Below are 15,393 nucleotides of genomic sequence, written 5' to 3'. Positions count from 1 at the left end.
ATAAATGACATAGGAGAGGGGACAAAGTCAGATTAACCTTCCTTGGAGAGGTGCACTAATGAGGAGGGAGGAGATTTGTCTGGTGAACCCCAAAGAGCGGGGACTGGAAGCATCCAAGTGCTGGGCGGCAGAAACGGGGGCCACAGAGGAGCCCCAAAACCAGCAAGTTCTGGACAGCCTGCATGAGAAGCACTAAGACCCCACATCCTCTGCACGCCCTCAGTTAGCAGGATCCCCAGAGTGCGCTGCCCGCCAAGCCTGAGGCAGGAGAGGGGAGGTCCGGGTGTGCAGACGACTGCAAGCCCCTCCACCAGGAAACCAGGGTGTGCGATCCCGCACTCCTTCCCTGCCCGTGTCAGGAGTCCAGCAGCTACAGCAGCTAGACCTGCAGCCTGCGGTGCCTGTCTGCTTCTGAAAAACCTGAAGTGACTCAAGAAAAAGCATCTACGAAATGGACACATGGAGTTCTCTAGCTAAAATGTTAGCTGGTCGTCTGACTGCTTTATAGTGACACTCAGGCTTCAACAAACCCGCTCACGCCACAAATGTCCCATCGGCCACGGTCGGCCACTAGAGGAAAGCACCCACAGGAAATGATACTGCTCAATCCATCGTCAGGACTCCCAGCACAGCAGGCACTGTTGCTCAGACTGTGCCCATGATGCTCCTCACTGCCTCTCCTTGGGACACAAGGCACAGGACAGACCAGAACACGCACGCATGCAGACGCAGAGAAAACAGAGAATGTAAAGAAGTTGCAAGAGGGTTAGCAAAAGAAAACAATACAGCAATTATGAATTCCAGAACAGTTAAAATGGTGAAAAAAGGTCATATGATCCTGATACAGGACTTGGGTCAGCAGGGAACGGTATTTATACAGAGGAGAAATGAAAATGCTAAATACGGTTATACTCCAAATTCACGATACAATTGTACAGTACAAACCTGCGGCTATGGTTCAGATATCAGACACATTAAAGAAATATTTGTGAGGTATATAACGGCACTGCATGGATGTTATATAAAAAGTCTTTCATTAGGGGCGCCTGAGTGGCTCAGTTGTTAGGCGTCTGCCTTCGGCCCAGGTCATGGTCCCAGGGTCTTGGGATCGAGCCCCGCATCGGGCTCCCTGCTCTGCGGGAAGCCTGCTTCTCCCTCTCCCACTCCCCCTGCTTGTGTTCCCTCTCTCACTGTGTCTCTCTCTGTCAAATAAATAAAATCTTAAAAAAAAAAAAATAAGTCTTTCATTAGACACTGGCGTATTTATAATTGGAATGACACAGTGCCTGGACTTTGCTTTTAAAACGCTCCAGGGGATGGGACGCCTGGGTGGCTCAGTCGGTTAAGCGTCTGCCTTCAGCTCAGGTCATGATCCCAGGGTCCTGGGATCGAGTCCCACATCGGGCTCCCTGCTCCGTGGGGAGCCTGCTTCTCCCTCTGCCTCTGCCTCTCTCTCTCTCTCTCATGAATAAATAAATTAAAAAAAAAAAAAATCTTTAAAACGCTCCAGGGGAAAAAAAAAGTGGGGGATAGAACAAGACTGAAATGGTGATAATTGTTTGAAACTGGGGTTCACTGTTTTGAGGGTTTTAAAGCATGTCTGTACATTCCTGAGCATCCTCTCACTGGGAGGTGGGGTCTCCAGCCCCTCTCCTCGAGTCTGGGCCGACCTCTGTGGCTGGTCAACAGCACAGGGCAGTGGGAACAGAGGCTGCCGGACTGCCCAGCATGAACCATACAGCCCCGAGGCCCCCCGGCTCTGAGAAGCCCACAGGGTCCCGTGAAGGGTGCCACACGGACAGGGGAGGAGGGGAGGAGGGGGCAGACACACAGACAGCAGAGTCAGATCGGACAGACAGGTGCATAGATAAGCCCAGCCCAGCAGCTCGGAGCTCCAGCTACCGTCTCTGCAACCACACAACACCCTGAGATGAACCCAAATTCTTTACCCAGGGGACTTGTGAGAGACAATGATATGTTGTTGAAAGCCACTAAATTTTTCAGTGGTTCTTTCTGCAGCAACAGAAACTGGAACGATTATACCAGACTGCTTCATGTACACTGGAATTTTCCATAACGAAATGCTTTTAAAGTTGAGGAAGACATCAGCAGCTACCTTAGAATTCCTGTGTCGGAAGCTGTGCTAGGTACGTTAATGCAGTCCTTACAAGAAGCCTTTTCAAAGTTCTGGTACCGTTACCGTCTTACAGATGGAATGAGGCACTGTTATCATTATTCCTTTATTACAGGTAAACAAACGAAAGCTAGAAAATGTCAGCTATCCAGGAAAAGGCACAGGGACGTGCGGCCGAGCTGGCTCTACCTAAGACCACGTGCCCGAGCACCCTGCGCTCGGCCCACTGTCTCCCGAGAACCTGCTCTGGACCTCAACGGATACCTGAGCTCACCCCTCCTCATCAGGTGCTCCTCTTTGTACAACTCAGACCCCAGGGCTTCTATTTTCTTTCTTAAATTCTAAATCTCGGCTCCCTCCTTGCCTGAACCTAGACTGTTGAGCATTACTCTGGGAAAGAAACCCCAAGACCAGGCCTACTGGTGCCATTCTACACCCCAATCCTAAACACTGCCTGAAAATCCCGTTACCCTAGCCGGCTCATCTCAAATCATCCAAGAACATCATTTCAGACCTTCATCCTCCTTCAGCCTCTATCGGTCACGTGCCTGACTTTCATCAGACGATCTCATGGCTTGATTCATGGAGAAAATGCCATTTTCCAAGTACCCCAGCGACTAGCCCCCTGGCCTGCACCCCCTTCCCTCCACTGCTGCTCCAACAGAAGCGCCCCGGCCAGCACCCCCGGGTTCCCATTCCCCATTCCTCTCACTCCCTCCTTCCCACAGCATTCCAAGGCATTCTGGTTTCTCCTATCCTATCCCCCCCCGGACACCCCAATATCCCCCTCGCGCGGCCACTACCTCCCTCTCCCCCTTCGCAGCCAAACCTCCCTTCAGGGACTTGTGGAAGTCCGCTCAGTTACTCCTTCTCTTCCCACTCACTCAACCACTCGACCCACCGGGATGCTGCCCGATCAGTCCACTCACAGGGCTTTCGGCTCAGGTCACTGGGACCGCAAGGTGCTCCGATTCAAGCAAAGGTGCTCGGGCCCTGCCCTCCTGCAGGGAGCGCTTGCTTCCCTCGCTCCCATTACAAACATTCTCCTTTCCCCAGCACTCCGGCTCCCTCTGTCCCCTCAGCCTGCCCCAGGACCTCGGACCTCTGACCTCTGCTCCTCGTGCTCCGGCCAATCAGCTCAAATCTCAGAACTTCAGCTGCCTTCAATATGCTGATGATTCTCCAATTTTTACTTCCTCAGAGCTCCAGACTCATCCAATTGCCAAGGTGACATCTCTACTTGGACAGCCTGTAGGCACGTCTAGCTCAACTGCCCCGATCTGCTTCATCCTCCCTAAATCCTCTTCTAACACTGGCTTATCTCCAGGATTTCCTATTCCCTCAGAGAAAACCAGGAGCACAGATGCTTAAATCAGAAACCTAGGAATATTCCCTCCTGTTTAATCACAGCCCCCACCTTCACTCATTCCTTCTGCCAAGAAATGCACCTGACTGGCTCTACTTGATAAATGTCTGATTACTCCAGCTGTGCTCTCTCCATGCTCCCCGCATTGGGCACCCCCCCAGCTGTGCCCTATCCATGCTCCCCCCACCAGGCACCCCCCCAGCTGTGCCCTCTCCACGCCTCCCCCACCAGGCACCCCCCCAGCTGTACTCCCCCCACGCTCCCTCCCCACCGAGCACCCCCCCAGCTGTGTTCTCCACGGTCTCCCCACGGGGAACCCCTCCCAGCTGTTCCCTCTCCACGCTCCCCCACCAGACACCCCCTCAGCTGTGCCGTCTCCATGCCTCCCCCACCAGGCACCCCTCCCAGCTGTGCCCTCTCCACGCCTCCCGCCACCAGACACCCCCCAAACTGTGCCCTATCAATGCTCCCCCCACCAGGCACCCCCCAAACTGTGCCCTATCCATGCTCCCTCCACCAGGCACCCCCCAGCTATGCCCTATCCACGCTCCAGTTATCTCCACCTATACTCCCACCTCCTGAAGCCCAGCACCACCTCATCTGGATATTACAACAGGCCCCTCCCTGGGCCACCAGAACCCATTCTTGGTCTTTTCATTCATTCTTCACACTGTAGCTATAGTGATCTTTTCTTTTTTTTTTTAAAGATTTTATTTATTTATTTGAGACAGAGAGAATGAGAGAGACAGCACATGAGAGGGGGGAGGGTCAGAGGGAGAAGCAGGCTCCCTGCCGAGCAGGGAGCCTGATGCGGGACTCGATCCAGGGACTCCAGGATCATGACCTGAGCCGAAGGCAGTCGCTTACCAACTGAGCCACCCAGGCGCCCTATAGTGATCTTTTCAAAATAAAAAACCTGTTTCCATCACTGTCCTACTTAATTTAACTGCTTTCATTCTCTTCCACCACTCACAGAGAAGTCCAAGATCCTTACCAAGGGTATGTGAAGTGCCTTCTAGTGCCTTCTGCTTTCCCTGCCAGCCTTTCTACACCCTATCTCTTCTATAGCCACAGTGTTCTTCTCCAGGTCCCTGCACTCACCGAGCTCAGTCACCCCAGGGCCTTTGCACATGCTAGTCCTACCTGGAATACTCTCATCATCATGTAATCTGCTCATTGCTATTATTCTTAAAGTCTCAGTTTCCTCGGAGAAGCCTTTAAAAACCCCCAGACCAGGTATGCTTTGCCTGATACATCCTCCCTCAGACCTTGTTTTTTCCTTTTTATACTCACTGTTCTCCTAATCATTTACACTAGTGACTGAAATGCCAGCCACTCTGCCTCCCTCCTTAGTACACAAAAGGTGCTTAAATATTTCCTCAATTAATGAATAACCTTCTAAGAACTACAGATACAAACACTGACATACCTCAATTCTATTTATATGTTATCCCCATCTTAGAATTTAACAAATTAGTACCTGCATACGATAATATAACTATCTTGCTTTTGCACTCAGAACTAGACCCAAGTATAAAAATAAGAAAACTGCATTCTGCCTTTGTCAAAGACTCAATCAGAAATACTCTTTTGGGGCACCTGGCTAGCTAAGTCAGTGGAGCATGTGACTCTTGATCTCAGGGTTGTGAGTTCGAGTCCCACGATGGGTGTAGAGATTGCTTAAAAATCATAAAATCTTGGGGCGCCTGGGTGGCTCAGTCGTTAAGCGTCTGCTTTCGGCTCGGGTCGTGGTCCCAGGGTCCTGGGATCAAGCCCCGCATTGGGCTCCCTGCTCAGCGGGAAGCCTGCTTCTCCCTCTCCCACTCCCCCTGCTTGTGTTCCCTCTCTCGCTGTGTGTCTGTCAAATAAATAAATAAAATCTAAAAAAATTTCATAAAATCTTAGGAATGCCTGGGTGGTCAGTCAGGTGAGAGTCTGACTTGATTTCAGCTCGGGTCATGATCTCAGGGTCGTGGGCTCTCTCTCTCTCTCCGATAAATAAATAAATAGATAGATAAATAGATAAATCTTTAAATAATAATGATAAAATCTTAGGAAAAAAGGAAATACTCTTTCTTAGGAGGTATAATGGGTATGTAATAGATACTGAATGTTAATTTTGCAAGATGAAAGTGCAACATGACAAATTCTAGAAATTTGCTGCAAAGTGAATAAAGTTAATATTACTAAACCGTGCTCTTAAAAATAGTTAAGATGGTAGGGCGCCTGGGTGGCTCAGTTGGTTAAGCAACTGCCTTCGGCTCAGGTCATGATCCTGGAGTCCCAGGATCGAGTCCCACATCAGGCTCCCTGCTCAGCAGGGAGTCTGCTTCTCCCTCTGACCCTCCTCCCTCTCATGCTCTCTGTCTCTCATTCTCTCTCTCAAATAAATAAATAAAATCTTTAAAAAAAAAAACAAAAAAACAAAAATAGTTAAGATGGTAAGTTTTATGTGTTTTTTTACCAGAATAAAAATGGTACTTTTAAATACACTTCCTTAAAAAATTCTCACTCCTGATTCTATTCAAGAGCTATCCTCTTTCAGGATTTGAACCCCGCTCTCCCCAGCCAGCCTTAAGCACAGAGACTCTCACACCCTCCAGTCTCTGATACAAGTCCTGTGCGGAGCGCCTGGTCTGCATGAAACACCACAGCACTGACTCTGAGTCTACAATGGAGTTTGGACAAACTGACAACGGCAGCCATAGTAACTGTAGATATAAGAAATGTCTGGATTCCAGTCAAGTGGACAAGGCAACTTTAGAGGAGGAAACGCTGACAAACTTCCTAACAGAGTGACCGGACTTAACATGACCACAAAGTGACACCGTAAGCTTCCTGACATGATGCTGAGGACAGCTCACTGCCTAGGCCGTATTCTTGCCAAAGCATCTAACCTGACTGTCACCAGGAGGCAACAATTAGGAGTGTTCAAATTTTACAGCACCTGGAAAACACCACCGTCATGAAAGCGCTTCCTCCCCAAGGAGGCAGGCTGAGGTTACAGGGTCACGTGGACTCAGCCAGGTTCGATCCCGGAGTGGATTCAAGATGAAACACAAAACTACACAAACAACTACACAGGGACATCCTGGGGGCAACTGGAAAATCAGAACAGACTGTACATTGAGATAGTATTATTGCATCAGTATTAAATTTCCTGGAATGGTGTGACATAGAATGACAGTCACGTTGGAGGAGGACTTACGGCTAAAGTGTCATCATGTCTTCAACCATCCTTCAAATGGCTTGGCAAATAAAAAGGTACACACGCACACAAATAATTTTCTCCAGAGGCTGAAGAAAGTGTGGACAGTGCTAGCGAGGGGTAAATCCAGCTGAAGGGCTTACAGACACTAACCATACTACTCTTTTAACTTTTCTGTAGGCTTCAAATTTTTCAAAATACAACCACCAACAAAAGCCCTTAAGGACTCTGTCGATGAGGGACACTGGGCAGATGAACAGAGGATTTTATCCAGCAGCAAAGATGGGCCTCGCTGTGTCTATGTCTCCATGTCGTTTGGGCTCTGGACAAAACAAAGGCTTGAGGAAGAACACAGTCCTGACTTCTAGAACTCTTACTGGACCATATGCATCCTGAAAGCAAGGACTCCTACTTCTCTGCATTCATCGTATCGCCCTCCACAGTGGTATGTGCACACGCTGTATGCTCAACCTGTTTGCTGAATAAATATGAACCACGGAAATGTTAAATATCACTGTGCTACGGGTTTAAACATGAGTGGACGAACCTGAATGGCTGAGTGACTGTGCAAGACCACACGTGTGGGAACACAATCACCACGTGCTCGACTGTGGCTACGGCAACGGAGGAAGAAACTGGCCGACAATCCAAAGCTGAAGGACTTACGTGCCGGGAAGGAGGAAGGATAATGCCTTCTCCCCACCGCCTCTCCCACCCACGTGCCTAATGAGCACTTCTCTGTCCTGCATCCCCTGGGCCTCCCCTTCTCTGCAGCTCCCTCGCCAGCCCATGACTGTCTCCTCGTACTACACACCACTCTTCCTGAAAGCTGCTGGGGACCACAGATGCTGACACTGGCGTCACGAACCCTGAGCCAAAAGCCACCATGTATCCACTGAGCCGGGGTGGGCCAGCAGACCTCTCTGCTAGATTTCCGCTCCTCAGCCTCACCGGTGCCTCCCGGTGGTCTTTGCTTACTGACATACTGGTGGAGCTTTCTTTGCTCTACGGACACTCGACCCCACCTCCTAGGACAGGCTGGTCCTGCAACAAACACACACAGCTTTCAGCTCTCTGGCTGCCTTTTGTTGTGACACCTGTGTCTTAAGCAGGTTAACGCAACAGGTGAAAGTTCGATGTAACCTCCATGTGGGCCAGCAAGCACGGCTCGGCTCCACGGCTCCCCACGCTATCCCTCAGCTGATCAGCCGACTGAGTGACACCAGCCGTGGGTTCCAAACCAACGTTACTGGCACGAGAACAAAGAAAGAAACTATGTGGTACTTCTCAGCCCTCGTTTCCAAAGCATTCAGTTCAGATGACACAGCAACGCACAAACTTCATCTTTCAAGAGCGTACCTTTCCCTGGAGGCTTCGTCTGGGATCCCGAGGCATATCTCTCGGTCGAACCTTCCTGCACGTCTCAAAGCAGGGTCTAAGGCGTCCGGTCGGTTGGTGGCTCCAATGACGAGGACCCGGGCCGTCGTGGCCATGGTATTCAGATCTGGTAAAAAGCAGATACAGGGTGAGCGGTGACCAAGACACCAGGATGGCAGACAACGGTGCTTATGTAAGTCTTGTGAGTGGTTAGAGAGTAGTACATGTTTGGACGTCAATACACATAGAAAGCTAACATTTACTAATTATCCATTACGTGAAAGACGCGAGGAGAATAAATATACACTTTGTCCTCAAGCAGCTTGCAGTCTATTGAAAAACCCACCGAACAAATCTTGTGACGCATGGCGATGGGTATAGAGCGTCATAGTGAGACAACAGAAGAGAGCATGGATTCACAGGCACATTCAGGGAAAGCCTTGAAGGAGGAGTAGGATATTCATAAGCAGGTCCACATTAATGAAGCTGTGCATGAACAGAGGCTGGGAGGGACAGCAGAGGCACACACATGTGTGGCGGGCTCAGAGAGGGGGGCCGCCCAGCAGCGGGGAGTCTGGGAGAGAACGCGCAGTGCAGGTCTCCAAAGAGCCAAGGGGCATGGACATGGCGGGGGTGGGGGAGGTGTGCACCTATAGTCTTCCATTGCTCTGGCGTCATCTAGAGACAGTTTTAGGAATGGCAGAATGCACGGCCCAGCAGGTCTCCTTCCAGTCTTACTTCTTTCCACTGAGCGGGGAGGGGGGGGGGGGGCGGCGGCAGCAGAGGTCTGACCTGAGGTCTGAGGTCACACTCCCCACAGGTAACAGTAACAAGATAGGAAGATGCTAATTCAGTACCTTAATGGCTGGGTCATGAGGAATCTGTAGAACATTCCTTAGCCCACAGGAGGCCAGGAAAGGTTTTTCTCAGAAGATGTGTGTGTTGGAAAGACAATTCTAAAAGTAGAGAGGAACAGAGGGGAGCAGAGCTCAGTGTGATTTGATAGCAGCCATCAGGGGACAAAGGACACAATAAGGCAGGAACGCGGGGAAGAAGCAGGAGAGGCCCAGCTGCAGGGCGAGGCTTCAGATGCAGCCCAGGGCACTAAATCATTCCCCGAGGAAGGTGTGAAGGGCGAGGGAGGGGAGAGACCAAGAGCACTCAGGTCTGGACAAGCAGGGAGGTGATGCTGTGGAGAGCACGCAAACAGGAGGGCAGAGGGACAGAAAGGGGAAATGGGTCTGGCCCGGGCACACAGAGCGTGGGGTACCTGGCAGGCAGCCGGGAAGAGGAGTGTGACACTGATCAGAAATCTAGGTTACGGATGCCTTCTTGTTTCCTAAAGAGCTGCTCATCAGGCAGAAGGCAAGACGAGAAGGGCAAGTGGGAAGCCCTACAGGCCGCCTCTGTCTAAGGGACAGGAGAACAGCTAGGAGCTGCCAGAGCCAGAGCAAGGACACAAAGAGGGCACTGGCACTCAAGCCACGTGTGCCAACAACGCCCAGGACGAGGTGGTCGATGGGCATGAAAGCTCTCGAGAACCACTGTGCTGACGCTCACTGATGGCTCGCTGCGTGCCAGGCGCTAGGGTGCAGCTGGCCCCTTGGCCAACCCCCGCCACCCCTGTAACAGGTAGGTTTAGGGACGAGGAAACTAAAGAACAGAGGTTCGGGGAGCCTGGGTGGCTCAGTTGGTTAAGCGACTGCCTTCGGCTCAGGTCATGATCCTGGAGTCCCGGGATCGAGTCCCGCATCGGGCTCCCTGCTCGGCAGGGAGCCTGCTTCTCCCTCTGACCCTCCCCCCTCTCATGTGCTCTCTCTCATTCTCTCTCTCTCTCAAATAAATAAATAAACTCTTTAAAAAAAAAAAAAAAGAACAGAGGTTCGGACAGATGAGCGCTGAAAGCCACCAGATGCGGCCATGAGAGGTTCCCCCACGACTGTCACAGGATTAGCCTCAGTAAAATGTCGGGGACAGACGAGTAGGGACAGGGTGTGGTGTAGACCGGAAACACAAGCCTGCACTTAGCTGACAGTGACTACTCCTTTCATAAATTTTGGCTTGAGTGAGACAAGAGGGCTCTTAAATACTTTCTGAAAACTGCATAAAAGCTCAAGGAAGAGATTCATGATAGGAGAGGCCACTGAACTCGAACACTCTAAGGAAAAGAGGTGGCACCTTGTAACCATGAGCCGCACACGTGCTTCCCGTGAGGCCATTCTGGCTACGCCGAGCGCCCTGCACCAGGGCAGGGACGGGGCCAGAGCTGCTCCCCAGTGGGCTCACGTGGCTCCAATACCCACAGCTACAGCCGCGACCAGGGGCGCTTCCTTCTTCCAGGTCAGGTCACTCAGACACTGTGGTCTCAGTGAACTCTGAGCTTATCGGGGGTCAGTAACAGAATTCAATGAGAACAGTCATGGAAAACTGTGAAATCTTCAGGCATGAAAAATACCCTTCCACAGGAAATCAACAGTCAGCAACGGAAGCGCTTATGTCAAATGCTATTTTTTCCTGACGCATGAAAGATAAAAAATCAGACCTCACCTAGGACTGGCTGGCATCTCCTGCCAGTGACTTCAAGATAAATCCCATTCTTCTTCTCCCTCTTCCCCAATATGATATGACCATGTTAAACTGACATTACATTAGCCACAAGTTTGAATTTTGGAATATTATGGAAGAAGCAAAGTCGTCTTTCTACACAGAACAAAACCTGTTTGTGGGACACCAGGTCTCCTAAACAAAGCACGCATTTGCAGACAGCCCATCAGCCATATACGTGTGTGGAGACATCTGGAGCCTAGCCCAGGCTTTGCCAATGATCCACTGAATACAGGTCCTGGCTCACTGTGCATCGCTTTCCTCATGGACAAGATAATATTTTAAGATGCTTTCCAGCTCTTAATAATTAGAGTTATGCCCAAGTTTAAGTTTCTGAAATTAGGTAAAATTAGTTCTCTTCAGTGGTCTCCTTGTTACCTTGTTTAAAATAATTTACTTAAAAGTTTCAAATTATTAAAATTCAAATTCGTTAAACTCTGAATTAATATTTTTTAAAAATTCTCAAACTGGAGGGGAAAAACCACCACCTGGGACAGACTACTTGGGGCATGACTGTGTCCTCTGAACTGTTGAATGTTTTCTCTGTTCTGTTCGCAGAGGGGACCCTAAAACACACACACACACTGGAAACCCCAACTAACCCCAACTTTCAGTAAAGCTCTAGTAATGGGTCATCTGCCTAGTCCCTGTGCTTGTTCCTTTCTTCCACATTGTAAAATCTCTGAAATCAGAATGCTTCTACCATCATGGGATAGGCATCGTGTCTCAGTATGACTGCTGGTGTCTCTCCTTAGAGAACCACGTATCTTATAACGGGTAACACTGTAGCTTCGATATGGTAATTCAGAACAGAGGCCTCAAAGCATGGCAAGAAAACTTTACTACGGGAAAATAAAGGAGCAGAATAAGCAACCTGCAACCAGCGCCACAAGGAGCCCAAAACCTGCCCTACTTCAAATTATCTTGCGTACGGAAACCCCACAGTATTGCACCAGAGGCAGGATTTAGTTCCAAAAGTGTATCTACCTTCCCTCCAAATTTCTATCTAAAAACGAATGAACAAAACTGAAAAATAAGTTACAGACTGGGAGGAAATAAATGCGATACATTTAACAAGGAGTCTGCTTCCATAACAAACTAAAATATTCCTTCAAACCAATTTTAAAAAATTCAGTAACACAGCACAGGCTGAGAAAGGGATTTGGAGTGATACACATAGTCAAAGAATATGGAAAGACAATCAACCTCCAGTGAAAACAGGGAAATGCAAAGAACAACAAGGTGAGATCTCCATCATCACCACCAACCTATCAACCATGAGAATACGGTGACAGTCGGGGTCATGGAGGGACCTGGACACAGGGCGTCTCAGAGGATGGGGAAGTGCACACTGCAAACTCTTCTGAAGTCAGTTTGCCATTTCCCACAAAATTTAAAGTGTATAACCCTTAACCATCACCTTAATTTTTAGTATTTATCCTAGAAAAATATGTATGCACCAAACAGGCCCACTCAGGAGATTCCCTACAGCTTCTTGTAAAGCAAAAAACAAAACAACTTAAACATTTATCAAAATGGGAATGCTTATGTTCAATATAATAAACCTGTCCTAAAGAATACCATGTAGCACATGAGGAATGTGAGAAACAAGACAGAGGATCATAGGGGAAGGGAGGAAAAAATGAAGCAAGACGAAACCAGAGAGGGAGACAAACCATAAGAGACTCTTAATTTCAGGAAACAAACTGAGGGTTGCTGGAGTGGAGCGGGGGTGGGAGGCATGGGGTGGCTGGGTGATGGACATTGGGGAGGGTATGTGCTTATGGTGAGCGCTGTGAATTGTGCAAGACAGATGAATCACAGACCTGTACCTCTGAAACAAATAATACATTATACCTTAGTTAAAAAAAAAAAAAAAAAAGAATACCAGACAGCAGTTAAAAGGTAAATTTAAATGCATTAAAACAGCCACATTTCCAAGAAGGAGCATTAAGATACACAAAGCAAGTCACAGAACAATGTGAATGGTGCAATCACAGCATTGTAAGAAGCAAAACAATGTTAGTGCTTGTGTGTATGTATAAACGCATTAAAATAACCATAAGATGTACTCCAAAAAATTAACAAGACAATCTTTTAGGAAAAGGATTTTTTACTCTCAGTGTTATTCTACCCGAATGTCTCATATCCTCACGTTACTTACACTATTAAAAAAACCCACAATTTATTATCTGAAAATGAATTATTTTAAACTGACCATCCATGCAGGTAAGGAGCTGGGCTACAATTCTTCGTTCCATGTCTTTTGAAGCAACTTCTCTCTTGGGGGTAATAGCATCAATTTCATCAATAAAAAGGACACAGGGTGCGTTTGACTGGAAATAAAAGTATCACAGAAGACAATCATAAAGACATTCCCCACACTGCAGCATAGTTCAGTCTGTATGTTTTAAAGAATCCTGGAGTCCGCGGGTCGTTCAGCAAACGAGCAGCACTCAAGAAGGCAGTTCCTGGCGTTATCACTTCTGCTTTCATCGGACTTAAGATGCTGCACAGAGGGCGGGGAGAGACTGCACAAAGGCTACCACGCTTCCAACCCTCTCATCCACCCGTGCTTTGTGGTGAGCAAGTCACTGAAATTCTTTCATCAACGAGGCATATCCTCGATGCTACGAGGTACGACCAGTGAGTGAGCACACGCTGAGCCAGAGAACCAGCAGCGGCCGTGAGGACCGCGCTGAGGAAGGGAGGGAGGGGAGTCCCCGGTACGCCGTGTGGACGACGAGCACCCTCCCCGTGCGTGTTCTTCAAGGCGCAGACTGGACAGAGTGGAGACAGGAGGTTCAGACAGAAGCACCAACTGCTGGGAGCAGAGCCACGGCGCCCGGGGGCTGGGGAGGGAAGGCACGGGTCGGTGGCCCGAGAGCATGCGTTCAGGCTGGGGAGATGCTGGGGGTGACAGTCACACAACGCGTGAGTGTCTTACTACAATCACAGAACTGTACTCTTAAAAATGTTTAAAATGGCAAGTTTAACATATTTTACCACAATAAAAACAAACAAAAGGAGAGGAAGATCAGTTAACATGAAAAATTTAAATAAAAATATCGAGAGATGCAATCACCAGCACACTCATTCCTAGTTCTTCAGTGACACTGATCAAGCTAAGGGTCAGACTCTGAGCCCGGCTAAGGTGTCTCAACACCACGGGGACCACGGCAATTTATAGGGAAGATCTGGCCCATCACTAGCCGGCTCGCTTCCCAATCCTCCCGGTGACGACTCGGGCACGGGAGCAGCGAGGACTGCTACAGACAGCACCCAGGTACGGAGTCAGGTCACAGACAGCAAAGGTCTCGGGGGCGAGGACAACAGTATCTGCCCAGGACCGGAAAAACTCAGTGAGAAAAAGAGTAAGAAAGTAAGTGATGGTCATCAGAATTCAGCCGGAGGAAAGCCTACAGTTCTCAACAAAGAACCACGTGATCCGCTTGGACCGTTTTTGTTCTCTGACCCACACACCCAAGCGTGCTCTGTTCCATCAGGTAATAGGGACTGGTAGAGAGGGGCAGACCCTGTGTTTACTGAGCATCTGCTGTCACTCGCGTTTTAACAGCAGGATTTACAGTTAGGATAAAATCCGATCTGTAATTTCTCTGTTAACAGGATTTTCTTTTCACTGGTTCAATTAGGCAAACAGAAGAGTTTATCCTGGCATTTCTATGGCTACTTTTATAATGTGATAATCCTAAAGATGAACAATTTTCACACAACTTACAAGCTATTTGCTAAACTTAATTTGGGGGAAGTAAAAGTGAAAGGAAATACCACCAGGATAATCTATTTTCAACATATACCCAGTGGCTATGACAACCCGGAACTCCTTGCCAATTACAGTTCTGCCTGACAGCAGATTCAACAGATTAGTTTGGCCAACAGTCTGTACCATGCATCTACTTTAAGTATTTAGCCATCGCGAGTTCTCTGTCATAACCACAGGTGACCTGACGACCCGATGTGGGTCGGACTCACCACGGCCTGCTCAAACAGCTCCCTCAGCTTCTGCTCAGACTCCCCAGATACTCCGGACACAATCTCCGTGGCAGCTACCTTCAGAATTGGGAGGTCCAGTTCCTGGATAGAAATACGTGAAAGAATCACCACATTGTCAGAATTTATCTTCCCTACCTGTTCCTCATTCAGTCCCTCTCTCAAAATTTTATGTTTTTTAAATTATTTTTTTAAGATTTTATTTATTTGACAGAGAGAGAGAGAGAGCACAAACAGAGGTAGTGGAAGGCAGAGGGAGAGGGAGAAGCAGACTGAGCAGGGAGCCCGATGAGGGGCTCAATCACAGGAGCCTGGGATCATGACCTGAGCCGAAGGCAGACACTCAACTGACCACCCGGGGCACCCCTCAAAATTTCATTCTTTAAATGCCCAATTTTCTGAGAAACTTCATCTTTTTGTGTTGGTCTGATGAGAAACATTATTTAAAGATCTACGGTTTTAGGTCTTGATCCCAGGACCCTGAGATCATGACATGAGCCAAAGACAGACACGTCACCGACTGAGCCCCCCAGGCGCCCCGGCCACTTGTTTTTACTTTTACTGAAGGCACTGTGCAACCCCGTTTGTCAACTCTTTGGAGTAAAGGGTCTTGACTCTCCAGAGATAGGCTCCCCCTGCTTAGACTGAGCCAGAACAATTCCAGTTATTTCTCTGCTGGAAAGGATCGGAGGG

General features: G+C 48.8%; 1 protein-coding gene across 27 annotated transcripts in view; it reads right to left on the bottom strand.

Annotated features, from left to right (window-relative positions):
• Positions 1–15,393, bottom strand: part of NVL (nuclear VCP like) — a 97,063-nt gene that overhangs the window by 64,051 nt on the left and 17,619 nt on the right. For all 27 annotated transcript variants that reach the window (XR_010412389.1, XR_008506303.2, XR_008506304.2 and 24 more), the window contains 3 exons: positions 14,683–14,784; positions 12,908–13,025; positions 8,068–8,212 (listed from right to left, as the gene is read on the bottom strand). Coding sequence is in view for 18 of the 27 variants with exons in the window: in XM_045877666.2 (XP_045733622.1) it covers positions 8,068–8,212; positions 12,908–13,025; positions 14,683–14,784 (365 nt within the window). In the remaining 9 variants the exon portion in view is untranslated. The remainder of the gene's footprint in view (positions 1–8,067; positions 8,213–12,907; positions 13,026–14,682; positions 14,785–15,393) is intronic.

This window comes from Mirounga angustirostris, unplaced genomic scaffold, assembly GCF_029215605.1.
Source record: "Mirounga angustirostris isolate CCGP_5_RB_7025 unplaced genomic scaffold, mMirAng1.0.hap1 SCAF_6, whole genome shotgun sequence".
Lineage (NCBI taxonomy): Eukaryota > Metazoa > Chordata > Mammalia > Carnivora > Phocidae > Mirounga > Mirounga angustirostris.
This window is presented reverse-complemented; position numbering and strand designations above follow the sequence as displayed.